The following is a 19,957-nucleotide window of genomic DNA, read 5'->3' as shown; positions in this document are numbered from 1 at the left end:
ACTAACAGTTTTGTGAACTGACAGTGAACTGCAATGAAGTGATAGAACTTTCTTACCTTTGTAGTAATATCCCTGAACTTCTTGAAGAGTTTTAAAAATATTATTTGGTTTAACATGCAAATCCTTTCTGTGATGGTATTCTACAACTTGTGGCATGTATTATCTCCAATGTTATTATGTTATTATTCTGTTTGAAAGTGTCACCTGCCCCTTTTGCTAGTTCAAGGTTCCTTCCCTAGATACACTAAAATGTATAGGCCTACTTTAATATCTTGGTGCCATTCTCTCATAGAACAGCATGATGAAATCATTAGTTCTAGTTTATTTAATTTATCCATCAGAGGGTGTCTTATCTTTCATCAGTTACCCACTCCTGCCCTCTCGTTTGCACCATGCAAGATTTAGTGAAGGCCACACCAAATGGTCGAGATCTTGCCAAATTCTGGTCCGATATGATATAATTGTTACTCTGAATGTACCTCTAGTATGTTTTTTTACCAGTTAGGCCTATTTAATTATTTTTCATTCTTAACTAATAATTTATATGATGTATTGCTTCTGATACGAATAAATAAAACCAGTTACTCACTGAATCTTTGTCAGCATATCAGTTATGCTTAATTAATTTTTCTATCTCAACACATCCAATCATCGTCCAAGTTTCATATGTAAGTCATAGTAAATACACTCTATATTTCCATACCATATCATAACATGGTGAAGTCACGACAGTCCCAGCAAGCCGGTGATGGATTAAAAGTTGCTTTTAAGAAAAGGAACATTAAGCTGGATGGATATATCATAAGACTAGCCAACAGACTACGATTTGGAACACTGAACATTACATTAATAAACAAAGTGGAGGAATTTGTGGATGTGATGGAGGAAAGGAAAATATATATACTAGGTTTGTCAGAGACAAGGTGGAGAGGAGAAAGTAATAAAGAACTGAGGAATGGTTTCAGGCTGTACTGGAGTGGAAAGGAAGAGGAAAGGGATAGTGGAGTTGGGAGTAGTAGTGAGAAACGGACTGAAAATGGAAGCTAAGGGGATAAGTGACCTAATTATGAAAATAAAAATATTTATAAAAGGAAAGAGCTTGGAAGTACTTCAGGTGTATGCCCCTCAGGAAGGTTGCACTCTGCAAGAGAAGGAAGATTTTGAGGATCAATTGCAGGAACAGCTAAATGGGCAGCACATTATAGTCATGGAAGATTTAAATGCCCACGTAGGTATGAACAGGAGGGGCTATGAGAATGTGCTGGGACCAGAAGGTTGGGGAAAGAGGGATGACGAAGGAAACAAATTACTGGAGTTTTGCGAGAGGAATGGGTTGATGGTAGGAAACTCATGGTTTAAGAAGAAGGAGAGACACAAGATAACATGGTATAGCAGGGTTGGTCACTGAAATCAGTCGTGGACTATATGCTCTTCGACTGTGAGATGAGATGGTAATGTGAAGGTAATACCATCAGTGGCCTTCGAAAGTGACCACTGGCTGTTGGTAATGAAACCTCGAATACTGAAAGAAATAAAAAATTCAGAAGACCAGGAAAGGAAAATAAAAGTATGGAAATTGAAAGAGAAGGAAATCAAGGAAGAGTATCAAGAACTTGCCAACAGACGAACTAAGGACAGGAGAGGATGAATGGGAAAGATTTAAAAGTACTTTGGTAAAAGCTTGCAGAAACAACATGTGGAAGGACCTGCAGAAGGAAGAAATGGAAGGAGACACCCTGGTGGAATGACACAGTGAAAGAAGTAGTAGGGATGAAAAACAAGACCTTTTGGCCTTGGTTCCAACAAAGAACACCAGGGACAAGAGAAGACTATATGAACAAATGGATGTAAACTAAAAATGTAGTTACAGAGGAGAGGAGGAAGTGCATGGATAAGTGGAAACAGATGATGGAGGAAGATAGCAAAGGCAACTGGAAAATATTGTATGGAATTGTGAGAAATAAAAGAAAATGTAGACAGAGTGAAGTGGACAGAATAGAGGATAAAAATGGTAACCTAGTGGGGAAAAAGGATGAAACTAAACTAACCTCGAAGGAATACTTTGAGGACCTCCTAGATGTGGTTGGATTAAGTGAAGAAGGTTATACTGAAGAAACTGATGACACCAGGCGAGTTCGTTGTGCGGTTAGGGGCGCACGGCTGTGAGCTTGCATCCGGGAGATAGTGGGTTCGAACCCCACTGTTGGCAGCCCTGAAGATGGTTTTCCGTGGTTTCCCATTCTCACACCAGGCAAATGCTGGGGCTGTAAATTAATTAAGGCTACAGTCACTTCCATCCAACTCCTAGGCCTCTCCTATCGCATCGTCACCATAAGACCTATCTGTGTCGGTGCAATGTAAAGCCACTAGGGAAAAAGAAAGGGAACTGATGACAGGTGTGAGGAGCAAATGGACGAGTTAACTTGGGCAGAAGTGGAGGAAGCTGTGAAGAGGATGAAACTGGTGAAAGCAACAGGAGTGGAGATGATACGAGCTGCAAGGGAAGTGGGTACACAGTGGCTATACAGGATGGTGCGCGTAGTGCGGAATGAAATAAAAGTACCAGAAGATTGGAAGAAGGGTGTAATAGGACCCATCTTTAAGAAAGGATACATACATACATACATTATCATTAAGGACTGTTATGCCTTACTAAATGTCGCCACAATCCTCTATTTGCAACTAATGCTGTGGCCTCATTTAGTTCTACACCTCTTATCCTTAAATCGTTAGAAACTGAGTCTAACCATCATCGTCTTGGTCCCCCTCTACTTCTCTTACCCTCCATAACAAAGTCCATTATTCTTCTAGGTAACCTATTCTCCTCCATTCACCTGACATGACCCCACCACTGAAGCCGGTTTATGGGTGCAACTTCATCCATCCAGTTCATTCCTAAATTAGCCTTTATCTCCTCATTCCAAGTACCCTTCTGCCATTGTTCCCACCTGTTTGTACCAGCAATCATTCTTGCTACTTTCATGTCTGTTACTTCTAACTTATGAATAAGATATCCTGAGTCCACCCAGCTTTCGCTCCCGTAAAGCAAAGGTGGTTTGAAAACAGGTCGATGTAAAGATAGTTTCGTCTGGGAACTGACTTCCTTCTTATAGAATACTGTTGATCGCAACTGCGAGCTCACAGCATAAGCTTTACTACACCTCGATTCAATCTCACTTACTATCTTACCATCCTGGGAGAACACGCAACCTAAATACTTGAAATTATCGACCTGTTCTAGCTTTGTATCACCAATCTGACATTCAATTTTGTTGAATTTCTTACCTACTGACATCAATTTAGTCTTCGAAAGGCTAATTTTCATACCATACTCATTGCACCTATTTTCAAGTTCCAAGATATTAGACTGCAGGCTTTAGGCACAATCCGCCATTAAGACCAAGTTGTCAGCATAGGCCACACTGCTTACTACATTTCCACCTAACTGAATCCCTCTCTGCCATTTTATACCTTTCAGCAAATGATCCATGTAAACTACGAACAGCAAAGGTGAAAGATTACAGTCTTGTCTAACCCCTATGAGTACCCTGAATCAAGAACTCATTTTACCATCAATTCTCACTGAAGCCCAATTGTCAACATAAATGCCTTTGATTGATTTTAATAATCTACCTTTAATTCCATAGTCCCCCAGTATGGCGAACATCTTCCCTCGGTACCTTGTCATGCTTTCTCTAGATCTACGAAACATAAACACAACTGCCTATTCCTCTCGTAGCATTTTTCAATCAACTGGCGCATACTGAAAATCTGATCCTGACAGCCCTTCTGTGGTCTGAAACCACACTGGTTTTCATCCAACTTCCTCTCAACTACTGATCGTACCCTCCCTTCCAAGATGCCAGTGAATACTTTGCCTGGTATACTAATCAATGAGATACCTCGATAGTTGTTGCAATCCTTCCTGTTCCCTTGCTTATAGATAAGTGCAATTACTGCTTTTGTCCAATCTGAAGGTACCTTACCAACACTCCATGCTAATCTTACCACTCTATGAAGCCATTTCATCCCTGCCTTCCCACTATACTTCACCATTTCAGGTCTAATTTCGTCTATTCCTGCTGCTTTATGACAATGGAGTTTATTTACCATCCTTTTCACTTTCTCAAGAGTAATTTCATCAACATAATTTTCCTCCTCCCCATGATCTTGGCTGTTCGCAACACCACCAGGAAGATTTCCTTTGACGTTGAGAAGATGCTCAAAATATTCCCTCCACCTCTCCAGTGATTCCCTGTGATCTATTATGAGTTCACCAGAATTACTCAAAACACTGTTCATTTCCTATTTCCCTCCCTCCCTTCCTAAGATTCTTTATTACTCTCCAGAAAGGTTTCCCAGCTGCTTGACCTAGCCTTTCTAGGTTATTACCAAAATCTTCCCATAACTTCGTTTTGGATTCAACAACTATTTATTTCGCTTAAGAAAGGAGACAGAAGAAAATGTCAGAACTACTGTGGTATACCCCTGATTGTTACTGTGCCAAGATATACGAAAAAGTACTGGGAAAGTGAATAAGAAAGTCAGTGGAAAAATAATTCAGAGAACAGTATGGCTTTAGACAAGGAAGGTCACCTATTGACCCCATATTCACAATGAGGCAACTACAAGAACGGCACTATGAGTATGGGGAAGATTTAGTGATGGCTTTCATGGACATATAGAAGGCATATGACAGTGTCCATAGAAATAAGATCTGGGAAGCTTTGAGAGTAAAAGCAGTAAATGAACAGATAGTAACAAGGGTGCAAAATATTTACGATGGAAGCAAAAGCTATGTTAAAGTCGGAATCGAAAGAACTGGATGGTTTAAGTTAACAAATGGTGTAAAGCAAGGAAGTGCTCTCTCACCTTTACCATTTACAGTGGTGATGGATGATATAATACAGAAGGTAGCACAGACCATTGGAGAGAGGAGAATGAAAGCGGTGTTGTTCGCAGATGATCTATTAATATGGGAAAACTGTGAGAGTGAAGTGCAGGAACAGCTTAATGTATGGGAGAAAGTTGTGTCATCTTATGGAATGAAGTTCTCAGCACAAAAGAGTGATGTGCTGGTAACAACACGAAACAAGAACCGAGTGTATAATGGGATGACATTAGAAGGGGAGCAGTTGAAAAAAGCTGAAAGCTTTAAATACTTGGGAAGTGTAATTGAAGAAACTGGAGGAAACAGAATGGAAATCAATGAAAGAAGAAGGTGTGCAAATGGATTCTTTAAGAGTGTGGGAGGATTGATATGGAACAGGGATGTACCACAGAGATGTAAAAGTGTTATCTACAAGATTTATTTGGTGCCAATTTTGACATATGGATCAGAAACGTGGGTGATGAAGGAGAGGGATAAAAGTAGAATACAAGCAGTGGAAATGAAGTTTCAAAGGTGTCAAGTAGGTATAACAAGAATGGACAGTGTAAGAAATGAGAGAATTCGGCAGTTGGTAAATGAGGTACCCCTACAGGAAAAGATAGAAAAATCATGGCTGTAGTGATATGGACATGTTAAGAGAATGGGAGAAGAAAGGATACCAAGAAAGATGTTAGAAATGGTGTTGAAGAGAAGGAGACCTAGAGCAAGACCGACAGACAGATGGCTGAAAGGAGTAAAGAAGAGCATTGAGGCAAGAGGACTAGAGTGAGAGAAGAGAAGAGGTGGATGGACAGAAAACGATGGAGAGGCTTATGTTCCAAGCAGACCCATCCTGTGGTTGGAAACCGCTCCAGATGATGATGAACATCCTTCTCCTTCGAAGAAGGATACCTGTATCTTTTGAGGCTAAAAATTTTCAAAAAAGTGGGAACATAATGCAAGTAAATACAGTATATGGAAGGAAAATGTACCAGTACCAGTGATATACAAGAAGACTGTGAATTCACCTTATTTTGTACTGATAATGATGTATACTTCAGTAGCTTGGACTTTGAATAAAACAAGAGCAGGAATGAAACAGTAGAAACGAAGTTCCTAGGGAACGTATGAGGAAAGACTAGATGAGGCAGAATATGAAATGAGGAGATATGGAAAAGAGTGAAGAGAAAGAAATGACAGAGCAAAGCTCAGAGGGTCTGGACACATAATGTGAATGCAGAACAAGAGGATTCAGAAGAAAGCTTCAAAGAGAGCTAGAAGATGATCTTGAATGAGACAAAGGGACTCGAAAGCCTTTGAGAAAAGGATCACTCAAAAGAGAGCTTGAAGACAATCTTGAATGAGATAGACTCAATAGTGGAAAGTATGAAATCAAGAGGCACAGACAGCAGCACAGTGATCATGGAAGAATGGTGGAAATACAAAATAAAGTGGAGGACCTTGGTACATTACACTATCCAATATATGTCTGGAAATAGGAATGAATGCAGATTTTTGTTTTTTTTTACAATTTGCTTTATGTTGTACCGACACAGATAGGTCTTTTGGCAATGATGGAATAGGAAAGACCTAGGAGTGGGAAGTAAGCAGCCATGGCCTTAATTAAAGTACAGTTCCAGCATTTGCCTGGTGTGAAAATGGGAAAACCATGAAAAACTATCTTCAGGGCTGCCGACAGTGGGGTTCAAACCCACTATCTCCTGGACGCAAGCTCACAGCTGCATGCCCCTAACCACACGGCCAACTCCCCCGATGGAATGAATGAAGAGAAAGATGCCCAATAATAAACATCTACAGTATTCAGTCCTACTACAATTAGCTTCTCATAAGAATGAGAGCTGGTAACCCCTGGATTGATGGTGGAGAGCTGCTGTGGCCCAGAATTGAATTACTCAGCCTTGTAAATTAATTTTGTCAGGTTAGATGTCTAAACATACTTGAATACTGATGACAAGTGGACATTTCATCACAGTGAGTGAGTGAGCGTGTAGAATTCTCATATCGGTTGCAACTAGGTAAATGGATTTCAAAAAAAGAATGCAATTATTACTAGGGTCGTCTGAAGAGAAGTCGCATTGATGCGGGGTAAGAGGTGCGAGGGATAAGCAGGGCTGCTGTGCATGTGCCTATCACAAGTCACAAGGCCTGACAGAAAGCATCTGTTCCGTCCTAGGTGACTCATGAAAATTCAGGTGCTGTTGTAAAGTTTCAAAATGGTAGTGCAATTGTGCCTTAGTTATACATTTATTGTAGGTACTGCACAATTAACAGTTTGATACTGTATATGTATTGATTCAGAGAGCTTGCATTGTCTGTCATGACTAATGTTTGTAACTAAGAGCGTAGTATCTGTTACTCGTGCTGTACCTACAAGCTGCTGCTGAGACTTCTCGTCAGATGCAGAGAGTAGGTTATGTTGAACACATTTAGTACATGCCAAGAGTGTTAATAAATGCCAAGACCATCATAACACAATGGTAGAGGATTGGACACCAAGTTCAAAGGATGTAGGTTTGGATCTCATCAGTGTCCAGTTGGTCATTTTTGTTCTGTACTTAACATCTTCCTGGCATATACTAAATGTGCTCAAAGTAATCTAATTAGCTGAAACTCTAAAGAAAGGAAATATTCCATAGATTGCATTTTATTTTTTCCTTTTCTTGAGCTGTTGGGGTCTGAGAAGAACAAGGACTAAGATTGTTGAAGACAATGACCTTTAAAGTGTGCAGAGTATGTCCTCACTCATTTCTGTGTTTCTATTGCTCCTGCTACCCACACTTATCTATCATTTTATTTATCCTTTGTAGCATTTCTATTACCTTACCTAGGTTTTATTGGTTTTTAGTTGCATATTTTTGTATATTCTCTCTTCAGTGTGTATATTAACCTTCCTTTGTAATAATAATTTATTATATTAATCAGCAGTTAACAAAGATTTCAGCAAGTATGTTGATGAAGTACAAACATTCATTACCGAATCATTTCCCTGTTGTTTACTATCAACATCTGCCATCATAGTCACTATAGAAGATGAAATTCGTTTCGGCCATCCTGGACCTTCTTTGTTATTGGATGTTTTTGGTAGCAATTTTGCTTCACAAACTAGAAGCTTGGGCTCTTCAGCATCCCAATGATGAGAAAGCACAAATCTGCCTGCACAGTCAAACTCTGTATTACTGTAAGAAAAAGACCATTTATGGATCAGTATTAATCCTGAGAAAGACTGTCACCAGATGATACAGTAATAGCAACTATTCAAAGGAGGACACATTCATAAACCTAGACTAGGATTGCAAAACCTTCCCAGGAGCAGGTGAGGACAACGATCAAACTTTAGTGATCATAAAATGCTGAAAAATCTAGGGAAATTAAGGAAGGAAGGTTGAGATTTAGGTTAGTTGAAAGAAAAGAAGTGTAGGACATTTTCAAGGAATGTATTGCACAAGGACTAACTGAAAAAGTTAAGAGAAGCACAATAGATGATGACATATACACAGTACTGCCATAAGTTCTATCAGTACTTTCAATGCATATAACTACTAATAAAACTATGCAAACACATCAATATACATATATTCTGAAAAACCACAAAAAATGCTACAGAATGAACATACTCTTATTCGAAATTATCACCATATGCGGCAACACAGCGGCGAAGACGTTGAGGCCACTCATCAATATTTATTTATTTATTTATTTATTTATTTTAACGAGTCTGTACAGAGTTTTCCTCCATTATTAGACCCTGTGCTATATGTATTGCACAGATCAACACCAGGTTAAAATTATGAATACTAACACAAACTACTATTGAACTACCCTAAGTATTTGTATGTAAAACATGATAAAATGTAAGTAATCTGTAAACACAAGGTTACGTAAGCAAAAGACAAAAAGAAACATATGGCAATCGGCAACCACGGCAACTTAGCAAACAATCTAAAATAGAAGAAACTGTTATGAAACTTGTAAACATTAGGTTACATAACAAAAGGAAAAGAAAAGAAAAAACAAAACAAAAAACCATAAGGCAACCACATTAATAGCTGCAAGCTATAACCTTGTGTTGACCCACTTCTTGTCGTTCATCTGACTGAGACAGCTTGTCTGGTATTACGATGTACCACTACTAGCTGACTCTATCAAAACATTTCAAACCGCTGAGTGCACACTGTCCACCTTTCTATTCTTCTTGTACTGTCTTCCTTTCTATTTAAATTCTGGACCGCCTGTGCGACTACGTAAACACTTCTCGCTCTTCCAAAGCCTATTATTATACACATTATTATATCCCTAACCTACTAAGTTATAAGACCACATCTTTCACTTTTCTTTTTGACTGCACTTAAAAACTTGTTCAAGTTTCCTCCAATGTTCCACTCTTTTGATATCCACGCTAAAATTATTTGTTCATCACTTTGCCTGCACATCTCTTGCTGTCTAGTACTTAGAAACTTTTCCTTTGACTTTTCTGTTTCGTTACAATAACCTACTAAATGTAGGTCATCAGTCTTATTCCTACACAAAATATATTGTGAATTTTCTTTATTCCTAATCCATCCCTTATTTTTATATAGCCGCATGAGCCACCATAGTAAACCCCCTTTCATCCTCCACTCATCAATATCTGCACAAATCGTGTCCAGTGGAATGTTTTTGACAGCTGACGTGATTGATTTTTTATACATCTCAATATAACAGTGCCATTTTTAACACACTATCACCTCGAGCTTCTGCCACAGAGAATAATCCAATGGATTGAGGTCTGGACTTCCACTAGGCTAGTCAGCAGCAGTGATGAACTGACAATGGCTCTCGCAATGCGTCGTTAACAAAGCCTGGGATCAAACCGAGCGTATCTCCTTTAATTTTTCAGTTAGTAAAGGCTGTGTATTTTTTATATGCACCAACACGTAAATTATCCTTAAAAATATGTGATGTAGTTCATAGAAATATATTCATTTCATGTGACAAAATTGTTTGTTTATACAAAGGATTGCATTGAGTCCTTGCACGAACAGCATTCACAACTTCTTTTCAGTACACACACCTAGGATGGCCTAATCTGACACGATCAACAGTTGCACCCATTTGTTTAAATCATACTACTGTCCGAAACACAAATCGTTCATTGATACTGAGAGGTTTCAGCATAGAAAAAGTTCCTTAGCTCGCTTTCTGCAACAAAATAATGCCAATACAGCGATACGATTTTCATACACTCCCTATGCCATCTTTCACTGCTGCCTGCTGTTGGTACACTGCAAGCTGGTTACTGACGGAGTCGTGAAGGTGACCTTGTGGATGATGACATACAGCATTGCCATGCTTCTTCATTCACAATTACCATACTACAACACGTTTAGATTTTACTGACAGAACTTATGGCAGTACTGTGTATATGAAGACGAATCTTTTTCTTTCTCTGTCTGTCCTATGTTCATAGCCTTTCACCTCCTGCATTTATCTCAATCATTTTGTCTCTTCCTTTCTTTAGCTAGCTTTACTCTTAACCTTCACTTCCCTCATCAAGTTTGGAGCTCTGTCAAGATGGCCTCTCAATGAGCAATGATGTCGAATCACCTGATAAATCTGGGAAGCAGAAGTGAATCTGCCAGGGGCTGAGGGGAAATGGGTATAAAAGAACTGGGATTGATGAGGTGAGAGCCAATATTTTTGAAGATGGCTACGAATGAAGATGTGGAGATTGACCTTGTCCTTTCGTGTTTTAATGTTTGTCTTTGTCTCCTCTTTGCCGGCCCCGTGGTGTACGGGCAGCGTGCCTGCCTCTTGCCCGGAGGCCCCGGGTTTGATTCCTGGCCAGGTCAGGGATTTTTACCTGGACCTGAGGGCTGGTTCAAGGTCCACTCAGCCTACGTGATTAGAATTGAGGAGCTATCTGACGGTGAGATAGCGGCCCCAGTCTAGAAAGCCATGAATAATGGCCGAGAGGATTCGTTGTGCTGACCACACATCAACTCATAATCTGCAGGCCTTCGGGCTGAGCAGCGGTTGCTTGATAGGCCAAGGCCCTTCAAGGGCTGTAGTGTCATGGGGTTTGGTTTTTGGTTTAGTTTTTTGTCTTCTCTTTATGTTGTTTCATCTTCCTACACTGATCTGTCTTTTTAAAAGTATAGGAAAGGAACAAACAAGTGCCAAATCAAGTCAGAGAGAAAGAGAGTAAGAAAGGAACACATATAATAAGACGAACACAATGGCAGGTTAGTGTAAAGAGGGAGCAAGAGAAATAACAGACAAGGATAAACGTGGAATTTCCCTCATCCTATGAGATGACAAGCAGTTAGCAGATCTTGTCATCCATTTTATGAGGGATGTTGTTGTTTGAATCATCAGTCCATAGACTGGTTTGATACAGCTCTCCATGGCACCCTATCCTGGGCTAACCTTTTCATTTCTACATAACTACTACAACCTACATCTGCTCTAATCTGCTTGTCATATTCATACCTTGGTCTACTCATCAACACTCACTCTTGACAGATCTCCAATCTTCTTGTGGGATAAATGTGGGATAAGAAGAAAGCTGGGTAAGTACAGGAAAAGGGAAGAAACATAAGACAAAGATAAATTCAGGTGGTAAAGAATAGGTACATAGGACAAATACAAAAGGAGAAAAGGTTCCCACTAGGATAATAATAATATAAGTATAGGAAAGGAACAAACAAATGTTAAATCAAGTCAGAAAGAAAAAGAGAGAGTGGGGGAGGGGGGAGGGAGATAGCTCCTCAATGAGTGTTGATGCCCGCCCTCTCCCGATGAAGCTAGGAAGCAGAAACGAGCTTGTCGGGGACTGAGAAGAGATAGATGTAGAAGAATTGGGATTGATGAGGAGACAGCCTATCTATTTGAATACAGCAGTGTATGAAGATGTGGAGATTATCTTTGGCCTTTTGTGTTTCCATGTTTGTCCTCGTCTCCTATTTCTCATGCTCCCTCTTCACACTGACCTGCCATTGTGTTCATCTTATTATATTTCCTTTCTTATTACCCTCTCTCTTTCTCTCTGACTTGACCTGTCTTTATGTGCATCTTACTGTGAATTCTTTTTTTTTTGAATGTTTCCACTTTTCTACAAGGGCTGTAAATAAAGTAGTGGTGATATTGATAGAAAACAATATTTAATGAAGTAACAAGTACAACTGCATTACATTCCTTCAACATAGTCACCCGCAAAGTCAAATGTCGAGAAGCCGCTGGGGACTGTTGGCGAGGGAGCGTCCTACTACATGGAGTACAGATGCCTCTATGGATAATTCCTGTACAGTCCATCAATGGTCTACAGAAATGAGAGCACTCACGATGACAATCTGATCATGAGGAATGGACAGCTGACCTATGCGGTGCAAATCTGCAGTCTCATTCTGAACCGCATGAAACGCCTTGACCCATTGTGCAATCACCCTATACGGTAATGCATTCTCGCCACAGGCTTCATGTAATCCTTGATAACATTCTGATGCATATTTGCCATGGGCAACCTCGATTTTAGTCCACAAATGTTCATCACCTTTGAAATTGACACTCTTCACTTCAACGCCATACAGCAACATTCCCAACTAGATGCTCATCAAATATACACTACATATCGACAACGGCGCCACCTGACCACTCCCATATCCTATTTGCGCATGCCCGATAACCTGCGAGTGTCAGGACTACAAATCTCTATAGAACACTCTTCCGCCTTGTCAATACTTTACATATTTTATTACACTTAATTACCGTACATGTTTCGAGAGCCAACTACTCCCTTCTTCAGCGGTGACAAAACATCAATTAATCTTTGGACTTGGTACATTGGTACAAATAGAACAATTATATATAAACCTTGAAATTGTTAAAATATTTCTCTGTGTTTCACCTTTCACTTATTATGTTACTTGTTACAGACTCTAAACTAGAAATTTTCAAGTCATAAATACAGTAATCTATTAAATTAATCACTATAAGCTAATTTTATGCCCTTATTTACATCTAAAAAGAATAAAATGTTTCTTCGTGTCTAAATATACATTTACTTTGCCATTTAGTAAAACACTTTAAAATAAAATAGTTTCCAATTTGTAAAACTAAATAAATAACACCTATTAAGTTAGTCACTATGTTAAAATATTTTCTGCTCTCTTCTTGAAATTTTTTTCTTCTTCTTTCCTTAAGTCTGCTATAATTCTGAGACCTCACATGAATCGGGATGTCCTCTTAGTTCCGTCCGATCATGCTAGCCATTTTAACCGTCCAATTCTTCAGTTTAATCTAAATTTATCCACAAATTAAAGTGATGTAACACTGATCTGAACCAAACAATATGTCCTCCTTGCTGTCAATGACCCTATGGGACGAGCTGCTACTATGCTGCCGGTTACGTGATGACCATGCTACCCATTTTACTGTCAAATTCTTCAGTTCAACTGGTTGCCAAATTTAACCACAAACGAAATATTATTGCACTAGTCTGAATAAACAAACATGTTATTGCTCTTGTCAATGACCTTACGGGGCGAGCTGCTACTATGCTGCCGGTTACGTGATGACCATGCTACCCATTTTACCGTCAAATTCTTCAGTTCAACTAGTTGCCAAATTTAACCACGAACGAAATATTATTGTACTAGTCTGAATAAACAAACATGTTATTGCTCTTGTCAATGACCTTACGGGGCGAGCTGCTACTATGCTGCCAGTTACGTGATGACCATGCTACCCATTTTATCATCAAATTCTTTAGTTCAACTGGTTGCCAAATTTAACCACAAACGAAATATTATTGTACTAGTCTGAATAAACAAACATGTTATTGCTCTTGTCAATGACCTTACGGAGCGAGCTGCTACTATGCTGCCAGTTACGTGATGACCATGCTATGATATAGATGTTGATTCCCATAGGGAATCTGAAATATTTGTCCTGAATGAGTAAATTTATAATACCAATATAAATGGTCCATTATTGGACATTATAAATTTTCCAACAAACTCATTCTTGGTTGCCAGCGTTTCGCCCTCGTGTGCTAGGGTGGGCTCATCAGTTGGTACCTAGCACACCTACCAATACGCTGGCTAGTGCATACCGTGGAGGCCACTGCGTAGGCTAACTGCAGCCACCGGCAGTGCCAATGCACTAAGAGACTTTGTCTCATCACTAAAAATTGATGCCTGCTTGGCCATCAGATGATATAGATGTTGATTCCCTATATCATCTGATGGCCAAGCAGGCATCAATTTTTAGTGATGAGACAAAGTCTCTTAGTGCATTGGCACTGCCGGTGGCTGCAGTTAGCCTACGCAGTGGCCTCCACGGTATGCACTAGCCAGCGTATTGGTAGGTGTGCTAGGTACCAACTGATGAGCCAACCCTAGCACACGAGGGCGAAACGCTGGCAACCAAGAATGAGTTAGTTGGAAAATTTATAATGTCCAATAATGGACCATTTATATTGGTATGACCATGCTATCCATTTTACCGACAAATTCTTCAGTTCAACTGGTTGCCAAATTTAACCACGAATGAAATATTATTGTACTAGTCTGAATAAACAAACATGTTATTGCTCCAGTGTTACATCACTTCAATTTGTGGATAAATTTAGATGAAACTGAAGAATTGGACGGTTAAAATGGCTAGCATGGTCGGACGGGACTAAGAGGACATTCAGATTCATGTGAGGTCTCAGAATTATAGCAGACTTAAGGAAAGAAGAAGAAAAAAATTCGAGACGAGAGCTGAAAATATTTTAACATAGTGACTAACTTAATAGGTGTTATTTATTTAGTTTTACGAATTGGAAACTATTTTATTTTAAAGTGTTTTACTAAATGGCAAAGTACATGTAAATTTAGACATGAAGAAACATCTTATTCTTTTTAGGTGTAAATAAGGATGTGAAATTAGCTTATAGTGATTAATTTAATAGATTTCATTATTTATTATTTGAAAATTTCTAGTTTAGAGTCTGTAACAAGTAACATAATAAGTAAGTGACAGGTGAAACACAGAGAAATATTTTAACAATTTCAAGGTTTATAAATTGTTCTATTTGTACCAATGAACCAAGTCCAAAGATTAATTGATGTTTTAGCACCACTGAAGAAGAGAGTAGTTGGCTCTCGAAACATGTACGGTAATTAAGTATAATAAAATATGTAAAGTATTCTATAGAGATTTGAATATAAGTCAATACAGACCAATATGGTGAAAATAATCAATTCTGTCAGGACTACGTTGCCACGACTTTATTTACAGCCATAGTATATATGACTTTATTTGTAACTTGTTTGCTACTTTTAATTAATTACAACAGAGCTGCAGATGCACAGAGATGTAATTTTTCTTCTGCTAGTGGCTTTTCATCCCACCGACACAGATAGGTCTTATGACACCGATGAGATGTAATCTAGTAGAAGTCAATGACTAACTCAGGATACATTCGATGTAAATGATAAACAGAAGTATAATACTGTCTGTAAAAGAGAGAGAGAGAGAGAGAGAGAGAGAATAAAAGAGTATAGGTAACTAAAGAATGGGACTGAGGTCAAGGAAGGGTAAGAGGGGCTAAAATAGAGGTGTATAGATGTTAAAGATAGCATAATTTTTTGAATACTTGTTACTGTATATAGGGAAGTCTAAACCCTTTGGGATATTGTCGCCATAAAACCTATCTGTGTCGGTGTGACATAAGTAAATTTTAGTTTTACAATGTTACAAAAGTTTATTAGGATCAACCTATTCAATACGGTTGGGTTCTTATAATTAAGATTTACATCTTGTTATACTAATTTGATGGGACATGTTTTGCCCATTATATGGGCATCATCAGCCGTGCTCTCATGCTTAAAAGATAAAGATCAGGATCCTGATTGCTTTAGTCAAAATGTTACATAGAGAAATGTGAGTATTATACCAAACGAAACCTAATGGCACTACAGCCCTTGAAGGGTCTTCGCCTACCAAGCGACCGCTGCTCAGCCCGAAGGCCTGCATATTACGAGGTGTCGTGTGGTTAGCACGACGAATCCTATCCGCCGTTATTCTTGGCTTTCGAGACCAGGGCTGCCATCTCACCGTCAGATAGCTCCTCAATTCTAATCACGTAGGCTGAGTGGACTTCGAACCAGCCCTCAGGTCCAGGTAAAAATCCCTGACCTGGCCAGGAATCGAACCCGGGGCCTCCGGGTAAGAGGCGGGCACGCTACCCCAAAACCACGGGGCCGGCCGAGTATTATAAAAATATGTGAAATTGTTGTGAGTTCTTAAATGACAATTTTCACAATTAAAATTTGTTTTAAAATGTTTGCGAGAAAAACGAATAATGTTCGTGCGATTTTACACCGACAATTTAAAACATTTTATAAAAGCAGTCAACTAGTCCATATTTACATAAATAATAAGAAAGTCTATGGCTAAAGTTGAGGTCTTGGGTTACAGTACTAAAATAAGAGTGGAATCTAAGTAAAGGCTACTCAATTTGAAGTTGTAGAAAAGGTTAAAATTTCATTTAGAATCATAATTTAGAAAGAGATTTATTTAGAATCTTATTTATTTAGAATAACCTGTAATGTAAAGCAAATTGTTAAAAAAAAACAACAACAACTGTTTGGGGAAAGGTTGATCCATAGTATAGGGACTTGAAAAAACAACACTTTTTTAAGGAAAAAAGACAAGAAAAGTCAGAAAGATGACAGGAATACATAAAGCAATTGTGTCAAGTAAAAGAACTCCATGATAATGTGTATGAAAAAGAAAGGCTGCCGATATACTGATGAAATATGTGACCCAATTTTGAGTCAAAATTTGATACGGCATTGAGGAATGTAAGTATGAACAAAGCAGCTGGACTCAATTATATGCTCTAAGAGTAGCTACTTACGGTGGAGAAGCAGCCATGGGAAAGCTATTTAAGTTACCATGTAAAATATATGAGACAAGAGAAATGTCATCTGATTTTCAAACAAATGTATCAATACCTATGCTCCTCTCCACCCCTTCATTTCATTAATTTCGAATCTCAAGCACAGAAAAACACTTTGATAAGAAAGAAATACAAGCAGATGAATGAAATAAGATCAGTTTCATTTCTGAAGAAATGTAGAAATACAGGCAAGACTGAATCTATGGTTCATCACAGAAGACTGAATAAAGAAGATCAAGTCATATCAATGCCATTCTTAGATTTGGAAAACATAAGACCTATCTGTGTCGGTGTGACGTAAAGCCACTTTAAAAAAAAAAAAAACTTTTGGTAACAATGACTGGACCAAGCTTATTGAAATTCTCAAGGTGACTGGATTCAAGTATGGTGAAAGAAGTTACATATAACCTGTACAAGAAGCTAACCACGGGATGAGATGTTAAAGTGGAAACCATATTCTCTTTAGTTTCGTCTTAGTTAACATATAACCTTTATGATTTCCAGTCTATTGAAATTAGCGCAAGATTAAGAAATACAGGTGGGGTTGCAGGTGCAAACTGTGTTGCACATGTGGACCTGGCCTGGTTTTACAAATGTCTGTCCTATATGGAGGGATGTATTGCTATTGTATGTTTCTGTGGTGATTAGTATCAGCAAGATACAATATCGTGCGTGAATACTCTGGTATTGGTTGGGGGACACAACCTAACATGCTTAGAACAACTGGTAACAGTGGGGTTTGAACCCACTATCTCCCCAATGCACGCTTATAGTTACGTTACCCAAATGTGCAGCCTCTTGCTCAGTCTTCAACACAAAATCAAATCAAATCAAATCAAATCAAAATCTCTTTATCTGCAAATGAGGTGTCTACCTTGGTGGCAAATGGTACACTAAAATACATTATTGTCAAGCACTAGATATTAAATTAACAAGAGAAGAAAATTTTCCCAAAATACAATATTACACAATTTATGCTAGCAATTTTTTCTATTAAACACACAGCTCATCCTTAATAAATTTATATTGTTTACAAAATTCTACGTATAATATCTCCTGTACTACTTACAAATATAGTCAACTGATATACAGTATGTGGAATTACTTCAAATGATACTATACAACTTGTATAAGATTAAAATTTACATTGACCTTTTTTTTTTTTTACACATTCTGGAACCTAAGTAGCATAACGACCTGCTGCGTCTTAACCAGAGCCCCTTTTGCCACCACTTTTCAGAGTTCCTGAAGGGCCTCCACAGCTACCGTAGCGATCCCAGAGCCCTCGAAGTCCCCACTGTGCTTCACCCCTACAGGCAGTCCCCTACTTTGGCTGTCCAAACTCCTTAGACCAGGGGATGGAATTAATTTATTCACACACATTTTTTATTTACATTGACCTGCACTGGTCGAATGCCGTCTAAAATTTCATTTATTTTCTCTGTTGCTGTTTATTCTCTTCTTGAATATCTGTACAGATTTTGGAAAAGGATCAAACACTACCCCTGGTAAAGTGTTCCACTCCTTCACACCCTTCCCAATGAATGAAAATTTACCCCAATCGCTTTTGCTAAAATTCCTTCTAATTTTATATTTGTGGTCAGTCCTGCCGATATAATTATTTTCCAGCTGAAGCCTCTCATGGATATCTCCCCATGCTTCTTCACCTGTATAGGCTCTATATAATCCTATAAGTCTAGTTTTCTCCCTTCTCTTACTTAAAGTTTCCCACCCAAGTTCCTTTAACATTTCTGATACACTACTCTTTCTCCTGAAATCCCCTGTTACAAATCTTGCTGCTTTCCTCTGCACACTATCTATTTCTTTTATTAGGTATTCTTGGTGAGGATCCCAAACACTGTTTGCATATTCCAATAATGGACGAACCATACTTAAGTAACTTTTCTCTTTTAATTCTTTGTTGCATCCTTTAAGTAGCCTCATTATAACATGTAACGATCTGTATGCTTTCCCGACAATGTCATCCACACGACCCTTCCAGTGCAAATTACTTTCAAATCTCACACCTAAGTATTTGCACTTGCCATCTTTTGGGACAACTACCTCATCCACAGTATACTCAAATTCAGTTTTAAAACTCCTGTTTGTAAATGTTGTAACAGTTGATTTGCCTCCATTAACCTTCATATTATTCTCTTCAACCCATTGCTGGATACTCTCAAGGTCCCTTTGTAATTCTGAACAATCCTCAATATTATTTATTTCCCTATAAACAACTATGTCATCTGCATACAATCTTATTTTTGATATTATATTGTTCCCTAAATCATTTACGTATATTAAGAAAAGTAACGGACCGATTATACTACCCTGTGCAATTCCCTTCCAAACTTTCTCTTCCTGTGATACATTATTTCCTACTTTGACTTTCTGAACCCTTGAATTTAGAAATGTTTTTATCCAACGTGTAACCCTTACGTCCAATCCTATTCCCTCCAATATCATGTACCCAAGAATTATTAGGGGTATACACCATAAAAGTACATAAAAATCATATTAAGCCGTATTGACTAATAAATCTTAAATATTAGTTAACATTCAATTAGCTAGTCAATACTACATTACATTTTCTTTTTTAACTTAGAAATTTTCTACAATACAGTAGTTTTCCTTAAACCCATATGTCCATATACGTTCTTCCTCCACAATTCTCATCCTATGCATCTTCCTCATTTAAACCTCTTCTATTCCTGCTCCTCTGTACACTATTCATCTACTTTTCCCTAGGATTTCCCCATTTCCTGTTGCTCTCAGCTTTCCAGTTTAGGATCATCTTGGGGATTCTGTCATCCTTTAGATATGTCCAAACCAAATTTCCTGAACCATTTCCATAAGCAGATATCTAAATATATTTTTAATATGGTAATAGGATGATATGCAGCCAACCCTGCAGTGTAGGGGTAGCATGTCGGCCCCTTACCTGGAGACTCTGGGTTCAATTTCTGACCAGGTCAGGGATTTTTTACCTTGACCTGAGGGCTGGTTCAAGGTCCACTCAGCCTATGTGATTACAACTTAAGAGCTGTCCGGCTCCATGGCTAAATGGTTAACGTGCTGGCCTTTGGTCACAGGGGTCCCGGGTTTGATTCCCGGCAGGGTTTTTAACCATCATTGTGTAT

The 19,957-nt window shown here is 38.5% G+C and overlaps 1 protein-coding gene across 1 annotated transcript in view; it reads right to left on the bottom strand.

Moving 5' to 3' along the window:
* rempA (intraflagellar transport protein rempA) overlaps positions 1-19,957 on the bottom strand; it is a 185,998-nt gene that overhangs the window by 92,469 nt on the left and 73,572 nt on the right. Inside the window, exons 12-13 of the mRNA XM_068228322.1 lie at positions 9,139-9,158; positions 7,866-8,067 (exon numbers count right to left, since the gene is read on the bottom strand). Of these exons, the coding sequence (XP_068084423.1) occupies positions 7,866-8,067; positions 9,139-9,158 (222 nt within the window). The remainder of the gene's footprint in view (positions 1-7,865; positions 8,068-9,138; positions 9,159-19,957) is intronic.

The sequence above is a fragment of the Anabrus simplex genome, chromosome 6 (genome assembly GCF_040414725.1).
Source record: "Anabrus simplex isolate iqAnaSimp1 chromosome 6, ASM4041472v1, whole genome shotgun sequence".
Taxonomy (NCBI): domain Eukaryota; kingdom Metazoa; phylum Arthropoda; class Insecta; order Orthoptera; family Tettigoniidae; genus Anabrus; species Anabrus simplex.
This window is presented reverse-complemented; position numbering and strand designations above follow the sequence as displayed.